Below are 12077 nucleotides of genomic sequence, written 5' to 3' on the forward strand. Positions count from 1 at the left end.
TGATTTTAGCTGTAGAGAGACTTTGTGTATGTGTGCTGTATGGTTACTTTCTCTATGCCTTAGGCTAGACACACTGGTGAACAGAAGACCCATAAGACTGCAGTGTGGTAAGTCCCAAGGCCAGATAGTTGTGTCCTCCCTCCAGGACCATTTTCAGGGCCTGCCCAGGGAAGGAGAGTCTTTCATGGCTCACCTGTTTTGTGAGTATGCTGAAAAGCAGCACAGTCTGCTATCTAAAACTCAGGAAGATGGCTGCTCTTCCCCCACAGGACTGAACCAGGCCCATCAGCGGCTCTCTACACTGACTGCAAGGATGAGAGGATGTGTGACCCTGCTTGGAGAGGATGGCCAAGTCCAGGTTGCCCAGAGGGAAAGTAGATGTATGGGGCTGTGCATGAAAGTGCTGTTTTGTGCAGGCTGCTTTGTGGACACCTGGCTCAAAATTTGGCTCTGGCACCTACAGAAAGCTACATGTAGACATCAAGCTAACCACTGAGCACGAGGAGTGGCCTTGATTGATGCTGTACTCTTTTTCAGCAGCAGTCACCATGAAGAGGAGTAAGGATGGAGTGGGAAAGCCCTGCAGCAAAGACTGAAGACTTTAGACAAGCTGACCTTCCTGATGCCTGCCTCCAGCCACTCTGGCAGGCTTGGCAGTGCAGCATGATTAAGATGAGGAGGAAGAAACTGTGGGCATCTTGCTTCTGCTTTGCAGCTGCCTTTTTCCTTGTGGTGACACTCCAGGTACAGGGGCAAGGGGGAGGGTATGCATGAGATTGCTCTCAAAGTATGACACAATTCTGGCACATGAGAGAGAGTATCGAAGGTGACAGGCATTTTCCATACAAGTCTGTCCTTTAAGAGGAATGTTTAAAGAAACTCTAAGGAGGATTGGCCTGATGGTAATAGCTGACTCCAGAAGTGACATTACACAGAGAACAACTTTGTTGCAGAGCTCCTTGGCTCCTGGAGGAGTTTCTCAGGAGTGTTGTACCATACCATGCCATGTTGTGTGGCCTCCATCCAGCATTGACTCCTCTGTTCATGTTTGAACTCATTAGGCAGGGAGGCAAAGCTGGACCTATTTCAAACTAATGTGGCAGACAGACCAGGGAAATCTGAGCACATCAGTAAGTGGTGATGGAAATCTGTCCATCAGACCTGACTCTTAGTGTTGGGAAATCCAGTATCTGGTCAGTAAAAAAATGCATGAGAGAAAAATCAATGTGGAGGCATATTAATTTGTGGCTGGTGCAAACTACCCTAGGTTTTCATTAGAAGAGAACAACTTTTAGACAAATTGAATCAGCCTTGGCTGGCAGTCGTCGGACTGTAGGAGACTTCAGTGATGAGATGGCCAGGATCTGCACCAGAGATGTCTTTCTGCTTGGGCCGTGCTCCGAACTGAGGCTCTGGTTCAGACCAATACCTCGGGTAACTCCCAGTGGAGCTAGCAGGAGGACTTCTGAAGCTCTCTCAGGCCAGCTGCCTACTCCAAATTGGAGCCATTTCTTGGGGGCAGTCACTGACACTTAATGGTCACTTTCAGTTCTGTTCCCCAGAACAAGGCATCCAAAGGTGCTGTGGCTGTCCTGGCATAGCAGCAATGCTAGCAAGTCTTTAGGACCTTTATTGGGAGTGTTTGTGACTCTGCTGCACCTCCACGGCTAAGCAGGTTTGGAGGTGGTTAGAGTTTCCCTGTGCCTAGCTGGGATTTTTATCTGGGAGTGTTCACTGGACAGTGACGCTTGGTGTCCTGGTGCTGGGTCTGCTGTAGCACACAAACTGTTGATGTAGTTGGGCTGTATCAACCCCCAGGAGTTCAAAGAGAGCTACTAGAAATTCTGCGCAAATATAGAGACTCCTTAAATTCTGCCAGGGCAAGATTTGGAAGCAAAGAAGGAGCATGGTCCTGAAGAAGCCTGGATATGCGGTAGTTAGAGACTTATTTCAGTTATATTGCTGCAGTTATATTTTGTTAAACTATTAGGCATATAAATCTTTTCCCCAGCTAGTACCTTGCCCACACGCCAATGCGGGAGTGTTTTCTGCAGTTTTTTGTACAGCTGCACTTTGCACAGCCTCCTGTGCATGCTGTCTCAGTATCCCGTGTTGCACAGAGCCTACTTAGTCTCTTAGTCTGGCTACAATTGATGTGTTCTGCTACACAGCAAACAGCAAAATGAATGCATGCAGTAAAGTTATCAGGGAAGATAAATGTTTTCAAACAACTTAATATAAACAACACTCTCACGCTTTCCAGTATCCTCCTTCAGAGCCATCCGACAAACAGAAGTGCTGTGGCCGAAGCTGTCTGGTGGGTTTGAGTTCCCCCGTGTTTCTTGCAGCTGTTCTTGGGGTGGCATTACGGACTGCCTGTGAAGGTGCACGAACAAAATGCTGTTTGCGCAGTAGCAAGAAGGTCTTTGCCCTACTAAAGCTGAGAGCAGGAGCTATGCATCCTGTGGCAATACCTGCTGGCACCATTCCTGTCACTTTACTCAACAGAATTCTCTGCCCCAGGACACTTTTATGGTGGGAACTACCTGCAGAAAAGAGTGGTGGCTTCATGGGCACCAGAAATCCCCTCGATTTTCTGGGAACTTCTGTCTCATGGCTGATGATGAGCAGTGTTAGAGTTTTCTCCTATGGATGGAGAGTTTTTAAGGTTCCTTGCAGGGTTTCAGGTCTGTAAATCGTGGTTCATACTGGTAGGTCTTTCACTTCTCTGTATGCAGATGGGATTTTTCTCTGCCTAGCCATAAAGTTTTAGTTACATTGTCTTTAAGACCTGTCTGCATCTGGTTTATTCAGTTAGTGGTTTAAAAATTAATAGGGGTGAGTACAGCTGGCCACACAGAGACACGAAAACTTCATGTTGTTTTCACAGCTAATTTGCAGAGGAAACCTGGCTACTGACGGGCTGTTCTCTGTTTTGTGCTTTTTCCAGGGAGAAAGCAGAAGTCGTGTTGTGGCCATTTCTCAGTACAGAAATGTATTTCCTGCCTCCTCCTTACAAATTCAAATTAAAGCTTTTGCTGTCCTGACATAAGATCACCTGGACGGTGGCTGCAGTTGGTGAAATGCATCCACTCTGACAGAAACTTCACATACAGTTTTAGTTAGTGCTTGATGCTTAAACTCTGATTCATCAAGCAGATGTCCTGGCTAATGACACTGATGCGCTGTGATGTATATGTTTATTTCTCTCAAGGTTATCACTGAACTGGGCAAATCAGAGAATAAGGTGGCAGTGATTTCCAGTTTACACAGTGGCCCGTTAAAGCCTGTGGAGAGACACACTTTTCAGTTTGAGAAGCAGGAACTTCACAGCAGCTTCAGGATAGAGCCTGATGTAAATCACTATCCCGTCCTGCTCTGGTGGTCTTCCCTGACTGGAGAGACAGGAAGATTGGGTCAATGCGGAGAGGATGTTTGCTTCTTTACTATCAACAAGACCTATCAGCACAATCAGATGACAAGAGCATTTCTGTTCTATGGTAAGGATCTGTTTCTTTGTAAAGGAGTAACTTTCCCCCCTGCCCAGTGTTTTCCTTTAGAGATTAAATATTCTAGATGCCAGTCACTGAGAGCAAGAAACTTAGGCAGCTCATTGTGCTAAACTTTGCCTGATGCTGAATACCATCAGTAGAGATCCAGAGATGCACATTCTCTGTAGAAATCACAGAGTCACAGAATTGGTTTGGTTGGAAGAGACCTCTGGCATCACTGAGTCCATCGTGTCAGCTAGACCATTGCACTAAGTGCCACGTCCAGTCTTTTCTTAAACACCTCCAGGGATGGTGACTCCACCACCTCCCTGGGCAGCCCATTCCAATGCCTAATGACCCTTTTTGTGAAGAAATGCCTCCTCATTTCTAGCCTGAACTTCCCTTCGTGAACTTACAGACTATGCCCTCATCCTGTCACCAGTTGCCTGGGAGAAGAGGCCGACCCCCACCTTGCTACAACCTCCTTTCAGGTAGTTGTAGAGAGCGATTAGATCTCCCGTCAGCCTCCTCTTCTCCAGGCTAAACAACCTCAGCTCTCTCAGCCACTCCCCATCAGACTTGTGCTCCAGTCCCTTCACCAGTTTTGTTGCCCTTCTCTGGACACGCTCCAGCACCTCAATGTATGTCTTGTAGTCAGGAACCAGAACTGAACACACTACTCGAGGTGCGGCCTCAACAGTGCGGAGTTCAGGGGGACGATCACTTCCCTGGTCCTGCTGGCCACACTATTCCTGATACAGGCCAGAATGCCATTGGCCTTCTTGGCTACCTGGGCACACTGCTGGCTCATATTCAGCGGGCTGTCAACCAGCACCCTCAGGTCTTTTTCTGCTTAACCACTTTCTAACCACTCTTCCCCCAGCCTGTAACGCTGCATGGGGGTTTTGTGGCTGAAGTGAAGGACCTGGCACTTGTTCTTGTTGAACCTCATGCCGTTGGTCTCAGCCCATCTATCCAGCCTGTCCAGGTCCCTCTGTAGAGCCTTCCTACCCTCCAGCAGATCAAGACTCCCACCCAGCTTGGTGTCATCTGCAGATTTACTGAGGGTGCCCTCAATCCCCTCGTCCAGATCATCTATAAAGATGTTGAACAACACTGGCCCCAAAACTGAGTCCTAGGGAACACCGCTAGTGACTGACTGCCAACTGGATTTAGCTCCATAAAGTACTCTGAAAAGTGCCCGTGCATGTCTGTGGGATGCATGACTGTTGCCTTGTCTCATGCTGCTTTCCAGTCACGTGTGCTCCCTCTTTGTGGGAGAAAAGAGAATTTCCCATAGTTGCCAAGTCATGAAAAGACAGTCTGAGGTCGAGCCAGCTTTTTCCGGTCTCCTGGCTTGTCACCCCTAGCAGAGGCTCTGCAAGGCCTTTGTTGTACTTGTGCAAGTCTTTTGTCTTTAAATAATGCCCTTGCTGGTAACTGTGCAGCTCCCCTGCCTCACTTGTGGACAGATTGCTAGCAGAGTGTAAATGGAAAGTAGTGAAAGAAAGCTATTGATTCTGCACAGGGAGCAGCAGCTAGTGCAGCCTTCTGAGCTGCTGTAGATCTACCCCCTCAGAAGCTTCCTACTGCCTGTACTGTAAGTGAGTCTATAAACAGAAAAGATGCATATTTTAAAAGTAGGCCTTATTTTGTAAATTTTGTTCTTTTTTCCCCACACAGTTGCTTTTCAGAGAAAAAGTGAATTTTAGGTGGAAAAATAAAGCCAAATGCTTTTCTGTGGCTGGTAGATTCAGCTTCTTTGTCTGGAAAAAAACCGAAACAGAGTCCTGAATCTCATTCAGTCATTCACTCAGGCAGGATACAGGTGAACTGGAAATTGAGGAAAGAAGAGCCTTTGGCTTTGTAGTTAGTTAACAGTGAACCAAAAACTTCTCATCCCTAATCTTTTCAGACCTTCAAGTAGGTCAGCTTTGTCAGTTGATAATATAGTGGTCAAGCATGAAAGTGCAGGAATAACAGCAAAGGAATGAAAAGCTGACCCAATTAAAGACAGAGAAAGCTGGGTTTGCATCACATGAAAGCTGTAAAGTCTGGTGGTTTTGGTCTCTGGTAATAATTCTCTTTGTCTGTTTCAGCATTAGAAGGACTGTTGCTGTTCATTTTTATCAGGCTTGTGGACATGGTTTGTGTACTTATTTTTAAAGGACTATTCATACTTGGCAAAAGACTGTCCCTTTAGTTTTTTTCTAGTGATGCTGGCTATGAACTGTGTAAAGACATGTGTCAAAATACGAAAGTGTTACTTATTTTTAAACCACAACAGATGATCTCACAATGCTAAAACCTGTGGAGACAAAGGTCACAGATGGTATTGAAGGTGAAAAAAAATGCTGCATCAGTACAGAAAAGCTCCTCTCTCTCTCTGACCTTGATGTACTGAGCTGTGGGCCTGCAAAAAGGCAGATTTTGGTGTTCCAGAATTGTCCACTAAACAGCCTGCTGAATGCAAACATGAACATCTGCATTTCTATACTAAGGTTGCATCACGGCACAGTTCACCTTCCAAAGAAACTGCATTACTTTTCCCCTAATATTTGGTCAGTGAGCTAGTCAAAAGAAGAATGATCCAAAGCTTAGGAAAAATATGGAAAAATATAGGGTACAGATGTTTTCCAGCAGAAGTGCTTTGCTAGGAACACCTTCTTTTTTGCAGCTTACCTTGACTTACTGGCCTGGCCTGGGAAGTCCGTAGGTGTAGGTGATGACTTTGTTAAGTGCCACCATCTCCTGTTTGGAAGTGAGATATGGCATCCACTTGCTGATTTTGTCTCTGCTTTTCGGAGGGATTCCCAACTCCACCTTTTCAGTGTCACAGACTTCACAGAGTTTTGTGTGTAGCATGAGCTACCAATGCAACTGAGTCAGCATGCGCTGGATCTGGTGGCATGCCGTCAGAGCCTTGGGTGGTGTTCCTAAGGGAGGAGAATGTCCAGCTTTTCTGCGCTGGAGCATTGAGTCCTTGGAGTATGATTCCGGAATGAAAGATGTCTCCTAAGATGCAGAACTTCTGACAGCATCTGTCTTTCTGTTCTGCACTTTGCTTATATCTAATTTTCCTAGTTAGTAGTTTGGAAGTTGAAAATGCTCATAATTGTAGTCTTCTTGTGCTTTATCCTCTCATAAGCTCCTTTATTTCCTTCATCTCACGCCGCAGGGAACATGCTGATGTTATCTTCCTTTTAGTCCTTAAAAGCCTTTTGTCTTCTTGCTGGACTGAGATTGATGAAATTTTATGGTAGAATCAGTTGTTCTGATGTGCTCTGATCTATAGTGCATTTTTCTTTAAGTTTCTCTTTGCCTAATTCTCTCCTTGTTTAATAAGTTTTACATGTTGCATTTATGTCTCTCTCTCATCCCTTTCCTTGTCTCATTCTTTCCTGCATTTTCCTTCCCTCTTCGCTGCAATACTACCTTAAAGAGGGAGCACCCTCACGAGAGACACAGCTGAAGTGCTATGGTTTCAATCCACAGCGTTTCATTATTGTCTATATGCACTACTGCTTCTCTTCTGGGCATCATTTAGAACAAAGTGTTTTCAAGACCAGATAAGCCTTATAAGCTTCCCTGTGACAATCTGATTCACTTTGTTTTCCTCACCTTCTTGTATCATTGTAACACACCAAAACCAGAGGCAGCAAATAGCATTTTTCAGTGACTGGCACAGCCCGTCATCCTTTTAGTGCTGAGGGCTTGGGACCACCCTTCAGTGGAAAACAGAAGGTCAAATACTTGGTGGTCTTAAAAAAACCCACCTGATGCTCTTGAAGGATCTTGCTCTATAGGAGGTTTTTATGTTACTGGCAGTTAACATCTATCTTCACTGCAGTAGTGAAGTCTTATATTAGTGTTTTAAGGTCATCCTTGGAGCCAACTTGGCAGGCTTGTGCAGCCACAAAGACCATCGGACATTTTTTTTCCTTCTTTCTATATTAGTTTTTAGATCAAAATTCTGTGTTAGAATTTTGCTAGCTCCTTCTTTTTTCCCATGAGTGGTTTGAGGTCAAGGGTAGAACAGAGAGTGAAAGTTACAAGTGTGACTGGGAAGGATAGAACAGAGAGTGAAAAGTTACAAATGTGACTGGGGTGGTAGAATAGCTTGTCCAAAGAGAAGAGATTTGTGGTGTTTTCTCAATCAGTTGTTCACTATTTCAGTTTATGAACCTCCCTTGCTTGACAATACCTGTTGAAAGTTTTGTATATTCAGTGCTTGTACATAAGTAAAAACCAGATACAGTTATAAGACAGTGAGGAAGTACCTTGACAGATATTCATCAGCTTTGCATTTAATCTGCAATAAGGCTAGTCATAAGAGTGCAGTACAGTGGTACTGAAGGGAGAACAAGGGTCAGATTCACAAGCACCAGCTGTGAATTTAGTTTTGCACAGACCAACCTTTGAGAAAAGGCTTCTAGGTTTGTCCTAAAGCTTCCACCACAGCTTTTGTAAGTTGTTCTGGATGCTCCCTGTCCTCGCAAAGAGGTCGTAAGCAGCTGCAGTGGTCTGTTTTTAAGAGTTTAGACATGGTTCTTCTTCTACTATTGGCATTAGTTTGAGGAGCCGTCTTCTACCAGAAGCTACTTCTTTATGTATCTGGTAGGCTGCTGTGATGCATCATGTCTTAATTCTCTCTTTGATAAACTAAATGGGTTGGCTTCCACAGTCTGTATATATGATGTCTTTCCAAGACTTGAAGTCATTCTTGTAATTTTTCTCTGTAACCCTGTCCAATATTTTAGCATCCTTTTTGTTGTTTTGCTACTAGAACCAAATTGAACCCTGCAGTAATAGTTTCTCTCACATCATAGATAGAGGCAATACCATCTGTTCCCCTATTTACAGAACCAGGGAATTATTAAGCATCTTAATAGCCTCATTCCAGTGCATTAAAATATGAAATTCCTAGCGAGCCTTTGAAATGAGAGGCCTTTAAACTAATATGACCTGAAAGGAAATAATTTCTGGTATTAACTACTGATACCCATTCTCTAGATTCTTCTGCTGCCAAATTCAGTTTAATCTGTCGTAACACTCCTCTGTCTTTTCATGAATTGCTGCCTTTGCAATCCTGCCTTATAATGTCATAAATACCATGGTTGTAGAGCTGCTACTGAATTAAAACTAGACTTCTGTGTTACTGTAGTTAGTGTTGCATCATACAGCGGGGCCGACAAAACACTGTTTGCTTTTGTCTAGGTACTGACTTCAGTATAGACAGCCTACCCCTCCCTCGTAAAGACTATCATGATTGGGCCCTTTTCCATGAAGAGTCACCAAAAAACAACTATAAACTCTTCCACGAACCGACCATCACCTTATTCAACCACACTGCAACCTTTAGCCGCCATTCTCACCTACCGCTGACCACTCAGTACCTTGAGGGTGTAGAGGTCCTGAAGTCATTGAGGTACATGATCCCACTGCAGATGAAGAACAGCCTGAGGAAGAGGCTTGCACCACTTGTATATGTGCAGTCTGACTGCAACCCTCCTTCTGATCGAGACAGCTATGTGCGTGAGCTGATGTGCCACATTCAAGTAGATTCTTATGGGGAATGTCTGCATAACAGAGACCTTCCTCAGCATCTTAGAAATCCAACTGCCATGGATGATGGGAACTTCTACAAAATACTGGCACAGTACAAGTTCATTCTTGCTTTTGAAAATGCTATCTGTGAAGATTACATCACTGAAAAACTCTGGCGGCCGCTGAAGTTGGGAGTGGTACCAGTGTACTTTGGGTCTCCCAGCATTGTAGACTGGCTTCCCAGCAACAAGAGTGCAATCCTAGTATCCAGTTTTTCACACCCTCGGGATCTGGCCCACTATATCAAAACACTGGATACAAATGATCGAGAATATGAGTCCTACCTACAATGGAAACTGAAAGGGGACATTTCCAACCCACGGCTACTTACAGCGATGAAGGAACGCAAGTGGGGGGTGCAAGATGTCACCCAGGAGAATTACATTGACACCTTTGAGTGCATGGTGTGTAACAGAGTGTGGGAAAACATAAGAAGGAAAGAAAAGGTATGTGTGACTTTGCCCTTGTGCCTCAGAGAGGCTTTAAAATGGCACTAGGCTCAGATTTGTCCCAGGAAGTTTGGTTACCAGATTTCTGGCCAACCATACCTACAACCACTGGTATTGCAATGCTATTGGGTTGTGCATCCTCATGTCAAAAGATGTTGGCAGAAAGTGTGGGTACACGGCCAGAGCATGTGTTCCTCATACTGCTGCAGTGCTTGAGCTCATACACGTTGACCGTTGAGCTGGTGGTCATTTTAGCAGAAGGCTTGAATTGTTCAGGGAGGAGATTTCTAGCAAGCTACAGAAAGTAGCCTGATGTGCTTTAGATGACCTGGAACATTTGGAAACAGGTTGCCCAGAGAGGTTGTAGGATCTCTGTCCTTTGAGATCTTAACTCAACTAATTGCCCTAGGCAATTAGATATGATTAGACCTGTTTGGAAGAGAGAACTGGACTAGATGATCATGAGAGGTCCCTCCTGACTTAAATACTGTATGACTGTCTGGATCTGTGTATGTGTGGGTACATTCAAAACTGTAGTGACAACATGCCATTGCCTGTGGCCACATTTGGTGACTAAACATTGAAACATCAATGTTTAACCCAGGTTGTGCATTTGTGAGAGGAATTGGACCTGTTCCTCCTGGTCTAAGCCTCTTGAAATTACACTGATAGAGACCAGCTAGAAGTGGCTGTCGTATCAGGAAGCCCAGCACTGAGGGTCCAGCAGTCTTGCAAGGGTGCCAGCCATGTCAGCAGAAGGCCATTTCAAAGCCACCATGAGCTGTTCAGTCTCCTGAGGCTACTAGCTGTGGTGGATTTGGCTTGTAAAAACAGAGCTTTACTTGAAATTAGATGGAAGCTAAAAACTCTGACCACATATATTTCTGAGTTGGTGTATATTAATTTTAATTGCCACATCCCTTTAAGGTTTCCAGGTTTACATACCAAGAGTCAGTAGCCATTTTTAAAGTCTCCACAAGCTTAGTTACCAGCATGAATCAAAAAAACCCTTTTTGTGTCCAGTAATGGAACTGGTCAATGGCTCTAGTATCCTACAGCTGTCCTATATTCATTAGGCCATATTTTAGCTGGTCACAGTCTGACCAGTACACTATGTGGTCAGCCAGTAGAGAAGAGATGAAGAAAGCATTTGAAGTTACTAAGGTGAGCTGAAGTGATGGGGAATGCAAACTGGTAAGCATTAGATTTAACTAGGCTTTCCTGTTTGAGTCTGTTGCAAATCTGGACAGATACCCTCTCTTTGAATTAGGAATACAACCACAGAAAGGTGTAGAATAGGTTAGATATGGATATTCCTTTCCCATGCATTTGTGGCTCTCTAGTCAAGAAGATTATGAAGACCAATTTGCTCTCCTGGCCAGATTCATGGCTTGTTTTTTCTCCTTAAAAAAATCTCATTAAATGTGTGCATGTTTAAAATGAAAACAGAATATAGTGATGAAAATAGAACTTCTTGCTTTAGAACTTCAGTTTGGGTGGGCTGGTGCTGCTCATTTGCAGCCAGACCTGTTCTGAGACTCAGGCTGTTGTCAGCAAGACTGGCCTTGTCTTGGACACTTTGGGGAGAGCTTCATCTCTGACATCCACAGGGACATTCCATAGAGCCTGTAGTGGAAAGGAAAATGTCACTGACATGCTTTGATAGTTTACTAATGGCTTAGCACCTTTCCTCTCTGTCTGCCAGGGTCCCTGAATAACCCCTTTTGTTTCTCCCCATTGCCAGGGATGGCTGCCCCAGAGGTGGAAAGCTCAGGTTAATCATCTGAGCTGCCCCAAACCAGAGGCGTTCTGGTTCTCATCTTCAAACTCTGGCTGGACTTCGCTCCAAGAGATGTGGATACCAAGCTTTGAGCAATCCAAGAAAGAAGCCTGGGCGCTGAGGCACTTGGTGGAAAGGAACAGGAATTTTACAGCTCAAGAATTTTGGATGCTTGTATTCAAAGAATAAACACGATGACCTGTAAAACAGAGTGAGCTTCTCAGAGGAGTCTGTTCAATTTTCCTTTGTAGATGACCTTATCATATGTATGATTGGTAGCCATAGGAAGTAGACCTGTAAGACTGACTTTAGTATGTCCAGTTCTCAAGGGGTACTAAGGAGTGCTGAGCAATAGAATCACCCCACTCGGTGATATGTATACATATAAATATATATGTATTTATATTTAGAATTACTTTTATTAATTGTCATTAGTTCAGATGTTTGAGCATGAAGGCACAAACTGTCAAGGTTCTCAAAGCCCAGTTTTAATCACACAGCTAATTCCCATGAAGCAGATGGATTTGCCTCCATCTTTAGATACATACCTGTGTTCATGGCCTCAGGATCCCTTTTTCCCCCATCCAGGACCCTCCTTTGCTGCATTGATAGCCACGAGCTGGAAAGCAGCTGACACCATTGCACTGGTACAGCTTCTGTGCTGCTTTGGAGGTAGAGGAAAAACTTGGGACTGTGTCCCTGGCTCTCTGTTTATTATCAATTTTCCTGGCATCAGCAGATTTAGCAGGG

The 12077-nt window shown here is 44.5% G+C and overlaps 1 protein-coding gene across 1 annotated transcript; it reads left to right on the forward strand.

Moving 5' to 3' along the window:
• The first annotated feature begins 534 nt into the window (after positions 1 to 534).
• FUT10 (fucosyltransferase 10 (alpha (1,3) fucosyltransferase)) lies at positions 535 to 11542 on the forward strand. The gene is made up of 4 exons (XM_009703167.1): positions 535 to 744; positions 3215 to 3500; positions 8709 to 9544; positions 11292 to 11542. The coding sequence occupies exons 1-4, from the start codon at positions 565 to 567 to the stop codon at positions 11514 to 11516; spliced, it is 1527 nt and encodes a 508-aa protein (XP_009701469.1). The 5' UTR covers positions 535 to 564; the 3' UTR covers positions 11517 to 11542.
• The last annotated feature ends 535 nt before the right edge of the window (positions 11543 to 12077 follow it).

This window comes from Cariama cristata, unplaced genomic scaffold (genome assembly GCF_000690535.1).
Source record: "Cariama cristata isolate BGI_N322 unplaced genomic scaffold, ASM69053v1 scaffold34416, whole genome shotgun sequence".
In the NCBI taxonomy this organism is placed as follows: domain Eukaryota; kingdom Metazoa; phylum Chordata; class Aves; order Cariamiformes; family Cariamidae; genus Cariama; species Cariama cristata.